The sequence below is a fragment of the Sminthopsis crassicaudata genome, chromosome 2 (assembly GCF_048593235.1).
Source record: "Sminthopsis crassicaudata isolate SCR6 chromosome 2, ASM4859323v1, whole genome shotgun sequence".
Classification (NCBI taxonomy): Eukaryota; Metazoa; Chordata; class Mammalia; order Dasyuromorphia; family Dasyuridae; genus Sminthopsis; species Sminthopsis crassicaudata.
In genome coordinates this window covers 353,544,682-353,568,042 of record NC_133618.1, presented here as the reverse complement: position 1 = coordinate 353,568,042, position 23,361 = coordinate 353,544,682, and the positions used below count along the sequence as shown (strand labels likewise).

General features: G+C 32.8%; 1 protein-coding gene across 4 annotated transcripts in view; it reads right to left on the bottom strand.

Moving 5' to 3' along the window:
- The window catches only part of BRF1 (BRF1 general transcription factor IIIB subunit), a 180,255-nt gene that overhangs the window by 71,319 nt on the left and 85,575 nt on the right, over positions 1-23,361 (bottom strand). For all 4 annotated transcript variants that reach the window (XM_074290807.1, XM_074290808.1, XM_074290810.1 and 1 more), the window contains 4 exons: positions 21,631-21,757; positions 4,588-4,627; positions 4,409-4,501; positions 1,889-2,167 (listed from right to left, as the gene is read on the bottom strand). In XM_074290807.1, coding sequence (XP_074146908.1) covers positions 1,889-2,167; positions 4,409-4,501; positions 4,588-4,627; positions 21,631-21,757 — 539 coding nt within the window. The remainder of the gene's footprint in view (positions 1-1,888; positions 2,168-4,408; positions 4,502-4,587; positions 4,628-21,630; positions 21,758-23,361) is intronic.

Here is a 23,361-nt window from a genome sequence, read left to right as displayed (position 1 = left end):
GGAGAATACAGGGCACCCTTAGTTGGCAATGAATGTAGGATTCTGTTGCACTGGCCATATGAGGATCCTAGTCACAGTCCTAGGGTGAACATACTAAAGCACAATCATATTAGAATACCAGAGTTTATAGATGCAGAGGAACTGGGATATTGGTCTAGATTCCAGGATGAAAACTGTGCTGATAGTCACTCACAGATCAGAGAATATGCTAAGAAACAGTGACCACATCTTCTTTTAGAACATATCAATTCTAAAAACTGAAAACTTACAGACCCCCCAAGTCCTAGCTCTGAAAATAACTGAATACCCTGAACTTTTAGACAGCACTCTCAAATTTAACATAAAGCTGGAAGTCAAGAAAGAGATTATAAAAATGAGCAAAAACCAAAAAAAGAACCTGATTATAGAGAACTACTAAGGTGACAAGAAAGATTAAATCATAAATTCGTAAGAGGCCAATGTCAAAATGACTTCACTTAAAGCCTCAAAGAAAAAAAAAATCAATTGGTCTTAAGTCCCAAAAGATTTATTGGAAGAGTTCAAAAAGTATTTTAAAAGTCAAATTAAAGAGGCAGAGAAAAAACTAGGGAAAGAAATGAATGATGCAAAAAAATCACAAAAAAAGAGTCAACAGCTAAAAAGGACAAAAATGGGAAAAGATGAACAAAAATTCGTCGAAGAAAATACCTTCTTAAAAAGTAGAATTGGCCAAATAGAAAAAGAGATACACAAATTCAATAAAGAAAATAATTATTTAAAAATTAGAATTGAGTAACTGCAAGCTAATGATTCTATGAAGTATCAAGAAAAATAAAACAAAATCAAGAGAATAAAAAAAAGAAAATATGAAATATAGAAAAAACTTGTTCTAGAAAATAGACTGAAAAGAGATAATTTAAGATTTATTGCATTATCTAAAAACCATGATTAAAAAAAGAGCTAGAAAAGCTCTGTGAAGGATGATTATGGAAATATGGTATAGGCTAGAAAAATTTTCCTCACAAACCAGAGAAAACATTACTTCAAAGTGAACTCAGAGTGACAGAAATAATTTAAAGTTGGAGTAAAGAATTGGCCCTGTTAAGACAACCCCATTAGCTTCTTTGTAGGGAAGAGGATCATAGGTATACTACATATAGTAACAGATTTTTTTTATATATCTTGGTTAGTTTGCCAGAACCACTTTCATCTTGCTTTTATTCTTGATTATATGATTACAAAGAATGACTGTGTTGGAGGAGATTAGGAAGAAATACAATGGGAAATGCAGGTAACAAGGAAAAAAAAGATAAGAAATTTTATATTTAACAAAATAATGTTTTGCAAGAAGACCCAAGAGAAGATAAATTCTGTGGATGAATAAAAATTAAAATTGTGAGCACTGAAAAAAAAAAAAAGGACCATGGAGTAAAGTTCTTGTCCACTTATATAAATATATTCCTCTATGGTTCCAAAGATACAGTCCTAAAAATTTCATCCAGAATAAAACTGTTCTTTCCGTATAGTAAAGATTTTATTTTACACAGAAATATCTATGCATCCTACAAAAGTGTAACCCTGGAGTAGCCATAATTTTCTATAAATGGTGGACAATGTGCTAAAAAAAAAACCCATTAAGTATAAAAATATAACAATTTATGCTGATACTGAGTAGTGTAGTTCTAATCTTTCTACTGGCCTTCACAAATTCATTCTTTTATTTGATAAATTTTCTTCTGCTAAAAAAAATATTTATATGATTATGCTCATTATGGACCACCTCATTTTAACTTAGTCAATTTTCACTACATTAGGGAAAAAAAACACCAAGTGAAAACCAGTCATACTTGGAATATTTTTTTAAAAGTTCTAATTTCAGAAAAGATCACAGTTTATCAGTGGTACTTACTGGGCTCTCGGTTCTGTGGTGAAATACATTCTCTGATGGATTCAGTGATTCCCAAACTGGCTGCTGTAGGCAGAGGACCAAGTAAAGTTTCTAAAGCTGGTGGTTTAATTGGATCTATGGTTCCATTTCCACAACTTAGATCATCATCACTGCTCAATCTGTTTCTATCAAGAAGTTCCTTATAAAAGTCTTTATTTAAATGATTTGCAGCTGCTTCTAGTTCTTCATCTTCTGCCTCCTCTTCTCCAAATATGCTGGAAGTATTGTCATCTATGGAATCTATTAAAACAATTTTTAAAAATCACTGTCATCTTACTAAAAATGAAAATTATAGGAACAGAAAGGGTCAATTTATTTTTTAAAAAATGGAAGAAAAAATCCTTCACTAATTTGTAGAAATTGATTTCAACTTTTAAAGCAATTATGAAAAGATAAACTGTCAAAAGAGATGGTATTTTTAATACCTTTTTCTCTGAGATTGATGAGTTTTGTAAAACAATTTACTTTTAAAAATGTTTTATTTAAGAGCACCTAAAATTCACCAGGAATTATAAATGAAGAAAATATTATATTAAGACTTTTCTCATTCCGACAAATGTTAATGTTAATAAGAATGCTGTATTTCCCACAAAACAATAAAATTAAGAAACCAAAGGCAAATATCAAGCATTTCTGACCACTTCAATGGCAGAAAGGAAATTAACAGACATTAAAAATCCTGTGACATAATAGAAAAAGCACTGAATTTGATTGCAGAAGGTCTAAGTTTTGGATATTTTAAATGCATGTATTAATCTTTTGAGATGACATTATAGTGGGCAATTCTTATGGCTTCCCATAAACCATCACTAGGATGACAGAATCCAGAATTGGATGATCCTTCAGACTAACCTAATATGGCACTTCTTATACTCTTTATTAGAAATAGACCAAGAAAAGAACAAGATATAATACTGAATTTAAAACTAATTGTAAGTATATATTATTTAAAATGATTCCTAGTCTGCATATGTAGTATGTGAGCCATCACTCTATCAACATAGTCTTTTTAACTATCATAGTAAACTTCTATTAAAAGCCTCAAAGAAATGTTTCCTATCTTGGATTAAAAAACAATAGCAGCAGGCTGAAAGAAAAGGTAGTATAGTAGAGAGGGCTGACTGGCTTTGAAATCAGGAAAACCTGGGTTCAAACCAACTCATATTTGACATTGATTAGCTTTATGTCCCTAGACAATATTACCCAATGCCACCAAAGAAAACTAAGTTTAATTATTAAAATTTTTCTTTTCCTTACTATAGAATATTTCTGTTTTGAATAGTTACTACAGTTATTTCTTATAGGAAGTATAAAAACACTTTCAATGTTACTTTGTGACATAATCAGATGTCCCATTAAATATTTTTGTGTGTGTGTGTATATATGTATATATATGTATACATTCTACACACACACATATATATTTAAAACTCTTAATTTTTTTCAACCAAAGAATGGCTCCAATAATATGCATATTACTAGGTTTAGACTTTGTTTAGAGATCTTTTAGTCTAATCTTTCATGTAGTACAGTAATTCTCTTTATATATTCTCTAAAAGGTGGGCATCGAAGATTTCTTCATTTTGTGATTTTTCTGACTATTTATTCCCTTGGCCCTAGTAGCATTATTAGCAGTTAATAGATAGTGCCATACGTGTGTGTTTGTGTGTATATGTATATGTATATATACATGTATGCACACACATACATATATGTATGTGTATACACATATGTGTGTTATATACATGTATGTATGTATATATACATTTAATAAACCATTGTACTTGTAGTCTTATCCTGTACCTGAAGAAAGGAGTCCCCATTGTTAGGATTACTAGGTGAACTCAGGTTGTCTGGACAATGACAAGGTGAGAATTCAGGTTGTCTGGACAATGACAAGGTGAGAACTCAGGTTGACTTGATAAGAGGAGCAAGCTCATTGGTTGGAGTACTTCTTCCCAGAAGCCCTTGCATTATCCCACGCCCATTCTCTGGGAGGATAAAAGAGGACACCACTCCAGAGATAGGAGAAGACTCTGCACTACATCAGGCTTGACAGGGCTCTCTGCAGGAAGGGAAGGCACTTCTCTGGACAAGAGTTAACAGTAACTGCCTGGAGACAACGGTTCACTACAGGAAGAAGAATCTGTCCGAGAGATTTGAGTAGACACAGCAGACCTCTTCCCAGAGAGCGATCTGGCAGCTTCTGGAGACGACAGCTTGCTACACCCCATAAACAAGAAATCCTTCTAAATTCATTAATTGGTATTTTCTATCATGGAAACTAGTCTTCAGATACAAATTAGTATGCATGCTGGAATGCAATGGAAAATATCTTTTCCTCTAGTTATCTGACAGATAATTTTTTTTGCATGTAATACAAAGAAAGCCAAAATTGTTTTATGGAATTGAAAACATAATTCCATAATTCTTAATTTTAATGCAATTCACAATTTATTTAAGAAGATTGAGTTAACTTACCATCTTTAGTGAAATGTGCAAGTGCTCCTTTCACCTTTGGCCTACTATTTTCTAATTCAATCTCTATCTCATCTTGGTAGCTCGATATTTCACCTTTTCAAAAAAAAAATTAAAATTATCAATAGCATTCAATTCCTAAGGAAAAATAAATAATTTGAGATGTAAGACAAGACTGCTACCTTCCACATCCTCAAGTTCTTTTGATAAGGCTTGTTCCAGCTAAAACAGAAGAAGAAAAAAGATTCATTTTAATAAGAAAAATATTTAGTGAGCAAAACATTCTTGAATAAAACTTTTATTCTGAAATTCTTATACAATTGATCATGAAGATGTTTGTATTTCCATAGTAAATTTATTTTGCTTCCACTTAAAAAAAAAGTTACAATAACCAACTGGCATTTCTTTTTTTTTTTTATTAGTTTTATAATTATACATTTTTTGACAGTATATATGCATGAGTAATTTTTTTATAACATTATCCCTTGTATTCATTTTTCCGGATTTTCCCCTCCCCCCCTCTACTCCCTCCCTTAGATGACAGGCAATCTCATACATTTTACATGTGTTACAGTATAACCTAGATATAATATATGTGTGTAAATCCAATTTTCTTGTTGCACATTAAGTATTGGATTCTGAAGGTATAAGTAACCTGGGTAGATAGACAGTAGTGCTAATATTTTACATTCAATTCCCAGTGTTCCTTCTCTGGGTGTAGTTGTTTCTGTCCATCATTGATCAGCTGGAAGTGAGTTGTATCTTCTTTATGTTGAAGCTATCCACTTCCATCAGAATACATCTTCATACAGTATTGTTGTTGAAGTGTATAGTGATCTAGTTCTGCTCATTTCACTCAGCATCAGTTCATGCAAGTCTCTCCAAGCCTTTCTGAATTCATCCTTTCGGTTATTTCTTACAGAGCAATAATATTCCATAGCCTTCATATACCATAATTTACCCAACCATTCTCCAATTGATGGACATCCATTCATTTTTCAGTTTCTAGCCACTACGAAAAGAGCTGCCACAAACATTTTGGCACATATATGTCTCTTTCCGCTCTTTAGTATTTCTTTGAGATATAAGCCCAGTAGTAGCACTGCTGGATCAAAGGGTATGCACAGTTTGATAACTTTTGGGGCATAGTTCCAGATTGCTCTCCAGAATGGCCAGATTCTTTCACAACTCCACCAACAATGTATTAGTGTCCCAGTTTTCCCACATCCCCTCCAATATTCATCATTATTTGTTCCTGTCATCTTAGCCAATCTGACAGGTGTGTAGTGATATCTCAGAATTGTCTTAATTTGCATTTCTCTGATCAGTAGTGATTTGGAACACTTTCATATGAGTGGATATAGTTTCAATTTCATCATCTGAAAATTGTTCATATCCTTTGACCATTTAGCAATTGGAGAATGGTTTGATTTCTTATAAATTAGGATTAATTCTCTCTATATTTTGGAAATGAGGCCTTTATCAGAACCTTTAACTGTAAAGATATTTTCCCAATTTGTTACTTCCCTTCTAATCTTGTTTGGATTAGTATTGCTTGTACATAAACTTTTTAGTTTGATGTAATCAAAATCTTCTATTTTGTGATCAATAATGATCTCTAGTTTTTCTCTACTCATAAATTCCTTCCTCCTCCACAGGTCTGAGAGGTAGACTATCCTCTGTTCCTCTAATCTGTTTATGATCTCATTCTTTATGCCTAAATCATGGACCCATTTTGATCTTATCTTGGTTAAGTGTGGATCCATATCTAATTTCTGGCATACTAATTTCCAGTTTTCCCAACACCAAACTGGCATTTCTTGAAAAATTTGGAAGCCCCTAAGGAGCTTCTTTCTATTCTACTAGAAAGGATGAGAAATGTTTGGCCTTGTCTGAATTATTAGTATCTTGAATAAAAAATGTAATTTTGGGGAAGAGGTCAATATTCTCACAAAATTTTAGTAGATATTTAGTTACTTCTGTAGTACTGTAAAGCCTTAAACATTGTTCCACAAATTCAAGAATGCTAAGATCAGTGCATGTTGCGTGTCTGTATTTATATGTGTAATTGATCTTTCTGTGGCAAAGACCATCTATAATATAAGTGTTATCCATAAATAAATCAAAATAATGAACTCATAGTATCAAGCAGAATAGAGTTCATAATTAAGAAATCCTAGATTAGGAAAAATGCAATTCACAAAGAGGAGAGTTGTTTGAGAAAACATCTAAGGAATGCTAGACATTCAATGTTCTGGAGGAAGAACTAAATTACAAAACTAGAGAAGAAAGTCTAACCTCGATAGTGAATCAAATAGCAATGGCCTTAACCTTAGCCATTAGTCTTCAGGCTAGAACTGTAGTAAACTCATAAAAGCTTTTAACTCCATTCTTAATTTACATTTATTTCATTAACACTTTTGTTACTATTACCATCATAAAAGACCAAAGGATAGGGTACATGTGTAACAATATAATATAGAATGCATGGTAAGGATTCAAAGTCATTTTTGATAACAGATTTGAACAACATAGATAATATTCCTTAATGTTAAGATAAATGTATAAAGAGAAATTGTTTTTATCTTCTCTGAAAGTTAAGATGTCAATGTACATTAGTCTCAAACTAATTTATTTTCAGTTCTTTTATTAACTGCTTAAAGACCTGAATGTTAAGAGCCAGAAGGACCCTAAAGATTATCTATTCTATCTAGCCTCCTCATTTTCAGATAAGAAAAACCAAGATGTGACATTTTCAAGTGCATATATTAAACTAGTGGCAGAACTGAGACCACAACTCAAGCATCTGGATTAATAGAACTTTTTAAGTTCTGAACTAACACTAAATAAAGTATTTCAATAAATGTAGTGGAAGTGAAAAAGAAAATTATACATTAAAGCAATATTTATTGTATGGAACTTGATTTGCCCTTTAAGTAAAAATATATTCAACATGTAACTTTGAAAACTATTTAGCTTGTTCTTTTCACAAAAGAATACTTTGATAGTCTTTCACTATAATTGTTAACTACTTGCCAGCCTTACTCTCTTAAAACCTCAATAGGGTCTACTATGCTTTTTTATGGGACAAAATTCACCTCTTTCCTTCTAAGAAAGATTATAGTAATTTTAACATTCCTGAATTCTTTGAAAATCTTTATGGCACTATAACTTCTTTAATTGCTCAAAAATCTTTTATCTAGTAAAATTCTGTGCTTTAGGCATCAAGATGACAGAAGAGAGAACTGTCTAGCACTCATCAGTTTATCTTAAATCTAAACATTTATAAAACAATCCATTTCACATTTTATTTATATATAATTGTGAAGTTTTAAAAAAAACTATATATTGGTGAACTATGTGAATAAGTACTTCACTTCACTGATAACTAAAACTTGGCCTCATTTATATTCAGTAAATTTTTTATGGATCACTTAACTTTAATAGTGTCATTTGACATTGTAATTATTATACAAAGAAATGTTAAACACTTTCTTTTTTTTTTTTCTAATAGCCTTTTATTGATAGAACATACACATGGGTAATTTTTCAACAACTTTTCCCTTCCCTCTCTCCACCTCCTCCCCTAGATGGCAGGCAGTCTCATACATATTAAATTGTTAAACACTTTCATATGAATTTTATTAAAGATATTTATCCTTCTTCCCCCCATTTTTTCTGAAGGCAATTGGGGTTAACTGACTTGCCCAGGGTCACATAGCTAGGAAGTGTCTGAGGGCAGATTTGAACTCAGATCCTCCTGACTTCAGGGCTGGTGCTGTATCCATTGCACACCACCTAGCTGCCCCATTCTTCCCCCAATATCAAGGCTATGAATGAGATGCTACTATATATAAAAGTCAGACATCTTGATAAGGCAATAACATTCCTTATATTGTTGTCTGATCATTGTCATGTACAACTTTTTGTGGACTAATATAGTCCACAAAATATAAATATAGACCTTATAATAACTGCTTTATATATTAATAATCCAATTTGCTGAGCACTAAAGAAAAAAGACAAAAGTGGAGCAATAATTTCTTTTTTTATAAAAAAAAATTTTCAGAATATTGTCACTAACTCAAGATAAGCAAGTTAAAATAGAATGTGTCTGAAGAAAATCAGCAAGGAATAGGCATTTGAAGAAAGAGTTACTTCTTTACAGGCTGACTTCCCTTAAGTTACAGAACACCACTCAGCAATAAGTTTAATGAAGTGATTTACACACATTTTAACAACACAATTCAGTTAATTAAATTTCATTAAACAGCAATAGCCTTAAGAAGCACAGCTGCATATCACTAGCAGTGAAAAGGACTCAAATTCTATTCTCCAGAGGAAATAAGTACCTTCAAAGCAAGAAAGGAAGAAGAAGAGAGGGACTGAGATGGGACAGTCCAGAGATTTCACTCAAACTTCTCCAATCTTACTGTGGAGGCCTCAGATAGGCCAGATGTTTCTTCTTTCTTTTTTTTGTTTGCTTGGAAAGTTCACTAAAAAGTCCACATGCCCATCTAAACTGTTATCAAAGATTGTATTTCATTCTTTAAGATTTTTCTTTCCTAATGCTTGAGTTTCTTATCATTGTGGCCTCCTTTACTACGTTTATTTACATTGTACTTTAAAGACAATAAATCAAAATAGCTATACTTCTACTTCTTAACTACCAGTTTGAAAAACTCATGGCCACTATCTACATATGTAGGTTTTCTCCCCTTTTGATGGGGGTGATAGCCCCTTTAAGATTCCTTGTCTGATCTACAACTTCCTTTGGGACTGACCTTTGATTTTCAAGATCTGGTCAAAACCACCCTTTTGTATTCCACGGGAAAAGGTTGTATCTGAGCCAGTTTTGGGCTGTACCCAGCCCCTACTGGATCTGAGCTGGCTTGGATTTTCTCAACCCCCAACTATCTGCTCAGGTTTCCCCAAAACAGTTTCTTCCTTATCTGAAAAGCTCGCCAAGAATTTGCCCACTGCCCTAGGCTTCTTTTTATTTATTTTTTATTTTTTCTTTTCTTTTCTTTTTTTTTCCCCCTGAGGCTGGGGTTAAGTGACTTGTCCAGGGTCACACAGCTAGGAAGTGTTAACTGACTGAGACCAGATTTGATCTCGGGTCCTCCTGAATTCAGGGCTGGTGTTCTATCTACTGTGCCACCTAGCTGCCCCAGCCCTAGGCTTCTTGAAGCAAATAAAAGAGCCAAGGTGGAATCATCCCTTGGCAGAGAGTTGAAACATGCCAGGCAACCATGCTTTGCAGACTTTCTGTCCTGCTGCTTTTGGTGTACTTCTTCCTCTATCTAATGCCTTTTACTAACTAGACTTTAATCTTACTTCCAAACCCTGCAATAAACCTCTTTTATCAATCTAGGTTTTCGGGCCTGTAAATTCATTTACTGGGGACTCTCACCGCCACTAGACCTCATTTAATTGTGTATCTTTGCACCGAATCCAAAGAGGATGCAGGGGAGCTCTGTTTGACTCCCTGTACCCCAATCCTGCCACTAGACCTCAATTAATCTTAATTTTAATGAGATATAAACCTCATCATTAGGTATTTATCTCATCACTTTCTATGTATCTTTTCCATAATATGTTATATAATCTTTTTGTGCCTGAATTACATGGAGGGCCCTTTTCTTCTGTCCCTGATCCAGGAGCAACTTATAGCCATTCTCAAAAATTTTTTGTAATCTTTCTACAGGAACTTAGTTTCTATCAGGATTCAACAAAAGGGATAATTGCCTAAACTACTTCTTTTAACTCTTATATTCAAGATCTGTAGAACATCAAATGAAAACATTGTACACAATAACAAGATTGTGTTATATCAACTATGATGGACTTGGGTCTTCACAATAACTCAAGGCAATTCCAATAGACTTGGGATGGAAAATATCACTCGCATTAGAGAGAGTACTATGGAGACTGAATATGGATTGAAGCATAATATTTTCATTTATTTTTTGTTTTTTTCTTTCTTCTTTTTTTCCCTTTTTGCTCTGATTTTTCTTGCACAACATGAAAAATATGGAAATATGTTTAAACGAATTGCATATATTTAACCTATATTAGATTACTTGCTGTCTTGGGGAAGGAAGGGTAAGAGAAGAAGAGAGGAAAAAGAATCTAGAACACAAAATTTTTAAAAAGATGTTTGTGAGAGGGGAGGAAGTAAAGGCAACAAGATGGAGGAAATTTTTTCCACAAGTTCACTGAGAAACAGAAAGAAGATATAAGGTGATGGCTTGAACATAAAGTGTTTTTCTTTTTGTGTTTTTTTTTTTAATGGAATTATTGGACATCTTTGAAAAGAAAACATATATAGGAGGATTCTTGGAAGATGGCAGAGGAGGCCAGTAAATTTCAAGCTCTCTGTGTGTTCCCCCATAAATAGAACAACTGTGCTCTTCAAGGTGAACACAGACTAGTGAAAAATCAATAAGACTTGGAGCAAAACAGGGATCTTCCTGATATAACCCAAGATGATCTGAAGACAGACCTGGAGATGGGGCTTAACCTGTCTGAAGAGCAAATGCCTCCTAGCTAGTTTCAAAGAAATATCAAGTGGAAACCTCTTGGGCTGGCTGGGTGTGGCTGGAACCTCAGCACAAACCACAGAGACTTTCACCTCCTGGACTGTTTGTCCAGTAGGATTTAAGTCTGAGAGTAAGTCTCTACTGATTAGTACTGCCAGACCCAGCTGTACTGCTGAGACCCAGCTGGGCAAAAAAGAACAAGCATCTGATGAGTGTAGAAGCAGCAGGGCAGGGATGCTGCTGGCAGTGGGCACTTGCATGAAGGTGGAGCTCTTGGTTTAGGGTTCATGGTCAGAATGGAGAGCTGAAGAGAAGCTTGAGACACCATCCCAGTGAAGAGAAAAGGAAACTGTTCCCTTTACTGAAGCTATGTTCCCTTTAAGATTCCCTTTATTGTGTCCCCTTTTCTGATCTCAGAGATCAGGATCTCCAAAGCTCCAAGAAATCTAGAGAAGGCCCATCTTCCCAGGATGAGAAGCAATACCATTCAAGGGCAAATCAACTCCCATCGATCTTTTTGAAATTCTAAATTCTCATTCAATTGAGAAATCCTTGTCTGATCAGCAGTGGCTGTCCCAGTCCCCTGCCAGGATGCCCTTCAGCTCAGCTCCTTGCAGAAGGCCCAAGCAATTTGTTAGGATCTTGCCCGCTAATTCTTACCATAAAATTCCATTTCCCAATAGGACTCTGCCACTATAGAAGTCAGTCTCTTAGCAAACTGGTTTCTATCCAATAAAAACTTATATTTTGTAATTAATAATTTGGAAATTAGTGAATTCTTTCACTTTAAACCTGTGGCCGATTAAAAGGGGATATTTAACAACTCTCTTATTGCCACTAACCTTATCACCACCAGGAATTGAGGGGATTCAAACCTTATCACCCCCATCCCACAACTAGAGGGGCTTATATGAATGCCTTTAATTAAAAAAAAAAATGAACTGGCAAAGAATAAAGAACCCCACCACTGAAACATATTGTAAGGACAGGAAAGACCAGCGTTCATCTTCAGAGGTGGTCACTTTAGTGAAAAAAAAGGTTCTACCCCATAGAGTGACATGAAATGGCTCCTCACCCAGAGAGAATTTAAAAACCAAATGAGAGAAACTGAGGAAAAACTAAATTTTTTTTAAAAAAAAACCCATCAAAGAAAAATAAGAAAATTATAAAAAACTACATAAAATCAACTAGGAAAAAAGGTACAGAGACTCAAAGATGAAAATAATTCTTTGAAAATTAGAATTGGGCAAGGATAAGCCAGTGAAGGTATGACAGACCAAGAAATAACAAAACAGATTATTAAGAATGAGAAAATAGAAAAGAATATGAAATATAAGAAAAAAAGACAGCTCTGGAGGACAAATTAAGAAAACATAAGGATAACTGGACTGTCAGAAAGTTATGAGCAAAAAGAGGAACTTTGAAACAATAATCCAGGAAATAATCCAAGAAAATTGTCCTGGAGTGATAGAACATGAGGGTAAAGTAGAAATAGAAAAAAATCCACTGATCACTACCTTAAAGAGAGCTTTTGTGGAAAACACATAGGAATGTTATTATCAAATTTCAAAACACCCAGATCATAGAGTGTAAGGAGCCTTTAAATGGGCTGCACCACAGTGCATCATTGAGACCCGGAAGTAATTTCTGTGGACTGCCCTTGGGCGGGATCCTGGCCATATTGAGATAGCTTCGTAATGGGTGACTCTCTCGCTGATTGGCTGTGTGTGTGACTTACAGGCCCTATGTAAGCCCACTGCAGGCAGCAGGCGGTCTCTTTAACCTGGCGTTCTTCACCCTGGCTCCCTAGCCTGGGTGGCCAAGCCAAGATGAATAGCCAAAAGAGGTAAGGGTTTTGGTAGTGAACACGTGGGTCTTCTGACCAGGTGTTCACTAGGGAACCAACAAGTCAGGGCATCAGTTAGGGCATTATGTGAGTAGGTTTAATAAAGGCTTTTAAGATTACACGTGGCTGTTCTTGAGTGCGCTACCGGTTATTAAGCTATAGATTCAAGAGATTGTGGCCAGAGACTTTAGAAGGCCTCAGAGGAGGCGGGCCAGGTAGAGTTCACACTGCTAAGCACAGTGGTCAAAGGTACTCTGGTGGGTCTAGGACAGACTAGTAATTGTAACTGCCAGGAGAGCACGTTACAATAGAGAAAATTTTGCAAGAAATAAGAAAAAAAAAGATTTAAATATGCTGGAGCTACAATTAGAATTGTACAAAATTTATCAGCAACTACTAATAATAAAAGATTGCAGGTCCTGGAATCATCTCTACCAAAAATCAAAACATTTAGGCCTATAGCCAAAAATATCACACCCAGCAAAAGTATCTATAATTCTGACTGAGAAAAAATGGACCTTCAATGAACTTGAAGATTTTCAGGACTTTCTATCCTGAAGCTTAACAGAACTTAACAGAAAATTTAACGTATAAACGCTAATATAAAAGATCAATTTTAAGGAACCCAACATGGAGAAACTATTTAAATATAGACATATTGTTTATTTTTTAAAATGTTTAAGATTCACATCAACAACAGAGTAGCTGAAACGAAAGATGGGCGGAATGTGTGTGAATGTATGTATATGTGGTTTATGTGTATATCTTTATATAGAGATAGAGATAGAGATAGAGATATATCTCTATCTCTATCTCTCTATATATATCTTCTGAATGTAGCTTACTTGGGAGTGGGAGGGAGGAGGGGATTAAAGGGAAAAAAAGAGTAAAGTAAATAAGGTGTACAGCAGAGAACCAAAGAGGAAGTAAAGAAAAAATGGACATTCATGAATATAATTTCTTTTACTAATACATATATTTTATTGATCTGTTAATTTGTTATATATTTTGAATCCTCTCTGATATTTTGCTAGTTACATGACAATGTTCTTTTTTGTTTTGTATTTCTTTTCTGTTTTTCTTACTCTGATTTTTCAAATAAAGTTTAAAAAACAAAATGAAATTTTAAAAAAGAAAGCATATAGAAGGGAAGGCTGATAAAATGGAAAAGGAAGAAAAAGAGGTACAAAAGCTCACTGGAGAAAATAATCTCTAAAAAAAAAATTAGAATTAGCTAATAATTCCATTAGACATCAAGAAGAAATAAAAACAAAGTTAAAAGCATTTTAAAAATCAAAAGGAAAAAAATAGAAGAAAATGTGAAATAGCTCACTGTAAAAACAACTGACCTGGAAAACAGATCCAACAGAGATAATCTGAAAATTACTGGATTACCTGAAAGCCTATACATCATCTTTCAGGAAATAAACAAAGAAAAACTGCCTTGATAGTCTAGAATAAAAGAGTAAAATAGAAATTGAAAGAATTCACTGATCATCTCCTGGAAGAGATCCCCACTTTATAACTACCAGGAATATTACAGCCAAATTCCATAGCTTCCAGGTCAAGGGGACTTGCAAGCAGCCAAAAAAATTTCAAACATTATGAAGTCGCCAGTGAAGATAACCAAAATTTGGCAGCTGCCACATTAAAATATAAAAGGGCTCAGAATATGATATTCTACAGAACAAAGGAAAATCACCTACCCAATGAAACTGCATATAAACATTCCATGAAAAAAAAGGATATAAATAAAATAATAAATAAATTATAATTTATTTAAATAAATTTATTTTAAATTTAAATTAAATTTAAATAAATAATTAAATAATTGAAATAGAGGACTTTTAAAGCATTCCTAAAGAAAAGGCCAGAAATGAAAAGAAAATGTGATGCAAATATAAGTTTTAAGAAAGGCATAGAAAAGTAAATAAGAAAAATCATGAAGGATTCAAAAAGTTTAAATTTTAGACTCCTAAATGGTAAGATGATACTTGTAACTTTTCAGAATTTTATCATTATTAAAGCAGTCAGGAGTATTCATAGACAGAGGACTTACATGTGAGTTGACTATGAAAGGATGATAGCAAAAGAAAAAAATTAAGGGGTAAAAAATTGGAGGAGGGAGGAAAGAGGTTATCTCATATTAAAGAGGCATGAAAGAACTTTTAGAGTAGAGGGAAAGATAGGCAGATGATGGATAACATTTGAACTTTACCCTCAGAATTGGTGGGAAGATTATGGGAAGATGGTTTCAAGCACTCCAGATTTCCCCCACAAACTAAACAAAATTGCACCTCAGGGCTAATTCAGAATGTAAAAAACAAACAAGATTTGAGACAGAACAGGAGTCTTCTTGGGACAACTGGAGAAGCCCCCCAAGCCTCCCTAGATGGAGGACTAACTAGTATGAAGTGTAAACATCTCCAGGCTAGCTGTGTTGAAATAGCAAAGAGGGAAACCAAGGCCCCACTAGGATAGCCTCAACTCCAAACACAGGAACTTTTCAACTCCCAGACAGAAATTTAAAGTATCCAAAATAAAAGCAATGTTGTAGTATGATCCATTATGAATGATTTTGTTATTTTCAGCAATACAATAATTGATCCAAGACTAGATTGAAGACTTATTTAAAAAAAAAAAAAAAAAAAAAAAAAAAAAGCTGCCCATACCCAGAGAAGGAGCTGATTGCATCTAAATATAGACTGAACTATACTTTTTTTTTTCTTGAGTTTTTTTTGGGGGGAAAGGAGAGAAGATTGGGGAGAGATCTTATGTTTTCTTTCACAACATGTCTTTTATGTAAATATTTTGTATAACTTCACATGTGCCTTCTTAATTAAAAGAGTTGGCGTAGGAAGGGAGATAATCTGGAATTCAAACTTTTGAAAAATTAGCAGAGAATGTAAAATGTTTCATAAGAAAAACAACAGATTAAGGAAAAAACCTAAGAATTGGACTACCTAAAAGCTATGACCAAAAAAAGAATCTTGACACAATAATACAAGTAATAATTGAAGAAAATTGCCCCGGAGAATAAAAGGGGAAAGTAGAAACAGAAAAAAAAAAATCCACCAATCAGTTCAAAAACTTCCGACAAGGAAATTCTACAGCCATCTAATAGCTAAATTCTGAAACATCCAGATCAAAGAGAAATTTCTTAAAAAGGCAACAAGAAAACAATTCAAATATATCTACAATAAAAAGTACACAGGATATATTATTAGCTACAATAAAAGATTGCAGATTCTGGAACATATTAGCAATCAAAAGAACTAAGGTTGCAACTGAAAATATCATATTCAGCAAAATTAAGTATAATATTGAATGGGGTGTGTGTGAAAGAACATTCAATGAACTGACAGATTTTTAAAATTTTGTCTCAAACAAGCCTGAACACAACAGAAAATTTAAATATAAGAGCCGAAATCAAAAATATCAATAAGAACAAATTGTTTGATTCATTAAAATGTAAACCATGTGTCTTAGATGACATTATTTATAGGATGATTCAAAAGAACTGACTAAAAAGCAAAATAGTCTAGGACATACATACATACATATACATATACACATACATATACATATACATATACATATACATATACATATACATATACATATACATATACCAAGAAGGATATTGCACCCTCCAAAATTTTTAAAGAAATAGGAGGGGAGACTACAGGATAAGGTAGGATATAGAAGGGTGTTTAAATTACTGGGAGTGGGATAAGGTGTGCAGTTTAATAGGAATGGGATAAAAGTGGGGAAGAAGTGGGAGAGAAGGTGAGGGAAGGATCCATGGGGTGGGTGGTGAAGTTAAGTATTAGCAAGGCAAGTTAAAATGTAGAAGTAAAGTTGAAGAGTTAATAGGGATTGAAAATAAGAGATAAACACAAACTTAATAACAATGATCAGTAGTAGAATTTATTACAAGAAAAGAGTAGAGTAGCAATCACTGATTTCAGAGTCAAAGTTAAAAAAGATTCAATTAAGAGGAATCTACTTTATATGTCAGTATATTAATACAGTTTTAGATGTGTATATATGTGTATGTATATTTAAGTGAGTATGCGTATATGTATATATATATACATAAATTAGCTATATATGTGTTTATCTTTTATATATACACATAGATATGTGTGTGTGTGTGTGTGTGTGTGTGTGTGTGTGTGTGTGTGTGTGTGTGTGTAAATATATCCATATTTAACTGCAGCCTACTTGGCAGAGATGGGAGAGAAGAGTAATAAAAGAATAAAGTATAAAAAAATAAAGGGCACTGTAGAGAACAAAAGAAAACTTATAAGGAAGCAAAGAAAAGATGGATAGTTTTGAATATTCTTGTCTTCTATATATATATGCTTTTTTGAACTGGAAATGTGTTACATATTTTGAATCCTCCTTTAAGCATATGCCAATTTTTTTTCTTCTTTTGGTTTTCATTTTCTATTTTGTATTTGTATTACTTTGTATTTGTTTTAAATAAATACATAAAAAAGAAAGGAAATAGAGAATTGGGTGAAAGGGGAAATAATAAGTGCACTAAATGGGTAGAGAAATATAATTTACCTTAAAGGGAAATAGGAGGGGAGTAGAATAAGAAAAAAAGGAAAGGGGAATGAGAGAAGGGAGGTCACATTAGAGAAGTTGATGACTAGAAGCAAAACACTTCTGAGGAGGGATAAAGTTAAAGAAGAGAGAAAAAAGTTAAACAAGAAAATAGGGTAGAGAAAAATATACAATTAGTAATAATTATGGATACAAATGGAATGGTCTCGCTAATAAAAAAAAAAAAAAAAAAAAAGAAGAAGCAGCAGAAAGGAGAGTGGATTAAAAACTATAATCTGTCAATATATTGTTCACAAGAAACATACCTGAAGCCAAAACACATCCACAGAGTAAAGGTAAGAGGTTATAGCAGAATATAATATGTCTCAACAAATATAAAAAAGCAGGGGTAGCAATCATGATGTCAGACAAAGCATAATAAAAATAATCTAATAAAAGAGATTAGCAAAAAAAACTATATATTAGGACATTAAAACTTCACAAAAATATAGAAGAGCAGAAAATATTAAAATGCATTCTTTTTAGATAATATGAAGTGAAAATCAAATTCAATAAAAGGCTGGGGAAAGATAAAAATTATTTGGCAACCAAATAAACTAATCTGAAAGAAACAAGTGAACCAAAGAATCATTAGAACAATTTCATTAAAGAAAATTATAAGAATCATACAACATACTAAAATTTATGAGAAGCAGCCAAAGCTGTACTAGGGGAAATGCTTATGTCAATAAATTTAATAAAGAGTAGATTAGTATGTTGACCATGCAACTAAAAACATTGGAAAAAGAATTAATTAAAAACCCACAAACACCAAATTGAAAATCCTGAAAATCAAAGGAGAAATTAATAAAATAACAGTTAAGAGAATCATTGAACTAATAAATAAAACTAGGAGCTGATTTAATAAAAAAAAAAAAAATTAGACAAACCATTGTTAATTTGATTAAAAAAAAAAAACCAACATATCAAATGTCAATATCAAAAAGAAAAGGGTGAACTCACTGTCAAAAGACAAAAGTAAAGCAATAATTATGAACTATTTTGCCCAATTATACACCACTATATCCAACAATCTATGTTAAATAGATGAATATATACAAAAATATAAAATAAGTCACCCAAATTAGCAAAAGAGAAAATAGAATACTTAAATAATCTTATCTTAGAAAAATAAATTGAACAAGCCATCAATGAATTTTCTAAGAAAAAAAATCCCAGAATCAGATGGATTTGCCAGTGAATTCTATCAAATGTTTAAAGAACAATTAATTCTAAAACTTTACAAACTATTTGGAAAAATAGTCAAGGAATCCTACCAAATTACTTTTGTGACACCAATATGGTATGGATACTTAAACCAGGAAAACCAAAAACAGAGAAAGAAAACTATGGGTCAATTTCCCTAATGAATATTGATGCAAAAATTTAAATAAAACTTTAGCAAGGAATCTTATTATATTGCAAAGATCAGGTGGGGCCAGGTGGAATTTATACCAGGAAAGCAGGATTAGTTCAATATTAGGAAAAGGATAAATACAACTGACATCAAAAACAAAACTATTAAAAATCATATAATCTCAATATGCAGAAAAATTTCTTTTGATAAAATACAACATTAATTCCTATTAAAAACACTAGAAAACAGAGATAAATGGAGCAATCCTTAAAATGGTTAATATGATAGGAAAGTAAAATGACAAATATTGAAGGAGATATGGGAAAATTAAAACAAAACATCACCAAAGAGATAACTGAAGAAGGCTGAGATTGAAGATTGAATCATAATGAAGACATATATTTCTTTCGGGCTATTATGGAAATATGTTCTGTATTAGTTTACTTGTAAAATGGACATCACATTGCTTTCCTTTTCAATGGTTGGAAGAGGGTTGACAGTAAGGGAGAGAATTTGGAACTTCAAATTTAAAAAAAATGAATGATAAAAATAAGTAATTTTTTTAAAATATGGGTTTTGGAAGGATGAGTCATGGGGACAATGAAATGATAGACTGTTAGATGGAGAAATGTCAGAATAATTAGGGAAGTATGATACTTAGTAGTAATTATGAAATCTAGTATATGATTCTAATTATATGTGGTTGAGGGAATATGAAGGAAAAGATAATTAATAGGCTTAAAGAGACTAAAGAATTAGGGAAGGATAGAGTTAGAGAGACAGCATCTAAGTAGATACTAAATTTTGCTAGCACAAATAAGGGCCAGAACTGAGGAAGAGAGGAAGATGGTGAGCGTGGTATTATTGGAAGGAAAATTTTATAGTGATAATTTCAAAGAAGGACAGGTTGTTGAATGAAGATGTAGTAAAGGGAGAATCTAAAAGTGGCAAGTGGATTACCTTCTGACTACCTTGGTAGGACTATTATGTTGAGGGATGTGGATGAAGGCAAAGAATATGCTGAAGAGGAAGGGTAGACAATGTCTTCAATAAGAAACTTTGTCTCAATGAGATCTAACGAATAAAAGAAGTGTGAGAGCAAAGATCAAAGATGAAAGGAAATTTATTGACTATGAAATAGGAATTCTAGTGGGCAACAAGTAGGCAGATAGAATTAAGGAGAATGGAGATGAGAAAGAAGTTAGCAAAAAGAAGCACAAACTTACAGGATCATAGATTTAGAAGGAATTGAGTGGCCATTAAGTTTCCAGTTTTTCAGATGAGAAAACAAAGGTTCTGAGAAGTCTCTGTGTGTAGAAAGGTGTGTGTGTGTGTGTGTGTGTGTATACATACCATATGAGCATTTCTACCACAGACAGCATGATTATTTATTTGTGTATTGGTTCATTTATTTATTTAAATACATGTATGAGAAACAGTTTGACTGGATAATGGAAGAGGCATAATATAAATGCTGAACATACAAATTTGATTCAGGTTGTGAATAACTTTAAAAGACAAATAGAGTAGTTTTTTTTTTTGTTTTGTTTTGTTTTGTTTTTTGTTTTTTTTAATAAGATCAGAGTTGCAATAGGGAACCACCAGAATCAATTGACTAGTGATAAGTAACATGGCCAAATCTAGACTTGGTAGCTGTGAGGAAGATGCCTTAGAATGGGGATAGACGAAGGAAGAACAAGGAAGCTGTTGTAATAGTTTAGGTGAGAGGCCCCTATGTGAATAGCAAGACAGGGATTGGGCAAGGGGTGTTGTGGATAGAAACAGCAAGATTTGTTAAAGGATTGGTTAAGTGGAATAAGGGGGGGAGAGAAAATTTGTGTCTTCTTTATCTGGCATGCTCAATGAAATCCAAACATCCTAAAAATTATTTTATTCTTAAGTGGTATGACTTTATAAAATAATTTTCAGCTTAAATATTCAAACACTTTTAAAAACATGACAATAACAATAATAAAACAACTAGCATTTATAAAGCAATAATAGAGACTAACATTTATATAGCTCTTTAAAGTTTACAATTATTTCATTTTATATTCACAACAATTTTAAGAGATAGGTGTTATTATTATCCCCATTTTACAGATGAGGAAACCAAGGTAGATAAGTTAAATGACTTGCCCAAGGTTATATAGCCACTGTTTTGAGTCCATATTTGAACTTAGGTCTTCTAGACTCCAAATCCAGCACTCTATTGACTATGTCACACATATTGTAGCTCTATTATGTATACTCAGTAATTTAGATAAGAATATCAAGTAACCCTATTTGTACCTTAAGAATTTGTTTTTGTTTTTTTGTTTTGTTTTTTATCTGTTAATGATACTTCCTTTTTTCATGAATGGCAATAATAGAAAGTCAAAGTCAGAATAACTTACTGGATAATAATGTTGATGATGATGGCTTACAACTTGAAGATTTACAAAGTGTTACAACTGTGAGACTCCTTACAAAAAGCATGTGTGTTAATACCCCCCCACACAAATTCAAAGTCCCACTGCTAGCATATGGCAAAGCCATTCTTCCCAAAATGAAAGATAAAGAAAAAGACCATTTTGAACCTAAAGTAATAGTAGTTTGGCAGAAAATGAATATGAGGAAGTTGAAAATATGAATGGTGTCTTTGGAATTTAACATTAATGTATGTTGACAAGATTTTTCCAAATTACATTAAAATGGTATTTGAATATTACCCCCTTGGCACTTTATCAGTTCTATTATGATAGGTTAAAAATGCTTTAAAAAATTAAAATATCACATGTGTTATTATTAGTGTTGTTATTGCTTTGCCTATTTTTTTCTATTCAGTCTAAATAAATAACAAGGAGGATATGACTTTTTTTTTTACCTGCTTTATCTTTAACTTTCTTTGCCCAGCTGTGAAAGAAGGTGGATCACATTCACCTTCCAAATCAATCTTCATGAATTCATCTATGGTCAGCTGACTGGTAGGTGTATCCTCAAATTCTGTTAGCCTAAAAGCATGCAAAGTAAAACTGAAAACTGCTTCCCCTTGGAAAATAACATTTTAAAGTTACTGCAAAGTTTCATGCACTCTGAACAAAAATATACTACACCTATTACCTATGATTTACATGAGAAGTAATGACATAAAAAATAAACAACCCTGACTCTTAAAAAACAAAACAAACAAAAAAAGGCTGTTTGTTTAACAAGATAAAGACTACAGATGGACATACAAGTGCTTCACTAATATCCTCAAAAGGATACATAAGATATAATTCTTCTTTGACCAGGACACTGATGATATATGATATATGGTAAGTTTTAAACAAGAATTATGGGGAATAAAGAATGAAAGAGCCATAAGATAGAAAGGCAAAATAATCAGACTAATAAAACAATGAATTCACCAAGAAACCAGTATCAAAAAATAAAATTTACAAGTGGCTCCATAAAATAAACAGCATTTTCCTTATGCAAATATGTGTCCATTAAACATAACCATTATCAACATTTTCATTTGACATATCCTGCCAACCTGCTATTCTAACTAAGAAAATTGTTGACATTGAAATAACAAAGTGAAAACATATATACTTTAGTAACCTTCCTTCAAATAAATGTCCCTAGAGAGAGGACAGAGACTCCAAGTAAAGTTCTAGAAGAGAAACTGTTCAAATCTGACAATTCTCTGCCAAAACCAATATCACTGCCCTACTCATCAGACATAAGAGGGCTGTACATATGACTACTAAGAAGCTGTAAAAATAAAATCATATTTAGCAAATTTATTTATATTTATAGTATTTTTAAAGTGCTTATTGAAAGACATTTGATTTAATAAATAAACACAAGAAACCTAAATAAATTTCATTTTCTTTCTGTCACATGATATAATTTCAAATAAAATTATCAATCAAGCTCTAAAAAATCATGTAAATATAGGAATAATTATAGATTAGCAAGTGACTTAACTTCATATTTACCTTGTCAAAGAAAATAACATTTTCATTTTAAATAGGAGTGAAACATGTAACAATTTCAATTTAAAATATGACCTAATAACTCTTACTCACAAATTCTCCAGTAAGATGACTGCATTCAATTTTTACTATGTCTTCTCTCTTCAAAAGATACACTGGTTTCCTCAATTTAGCCCTAGCTATTTCATAGCAAATTGGACAATAGCTAATTGGAGCAAAATGTCCTGTTTGCCTAACAAAGCATCAAGCTAAATAGAAAAGAGAGAAGACCCCACTTAAAGAGCTTCCCTTTTTATTGAGGTTCAATAGCTAAATAATCCTCTTATATTTGTTTCCTGGCTGTTGGGATTTAAATGAGACTTGGCAAGGTTTATGTGGGAAATAAAATTTTAATAATATAAGAAAATCAGTTTGGAAGTTACAGGGAAAGAACAAGTGATAGCATAAACAACTAGAAACAACTTGCTCAAAAATGTTAGTTTGGAGGCAGCTAGGTGGCACAATGGATAGCACACTAGTCCTGAAGACAGGAGGACTTGAGTTCAAATCTGGGCTCAGACAATTAACATTTCCTAGCTATGTGACCCTGGGCAAGTCACTTAACCCTAACTGCCTCAGCAGGGAAAAAAAAA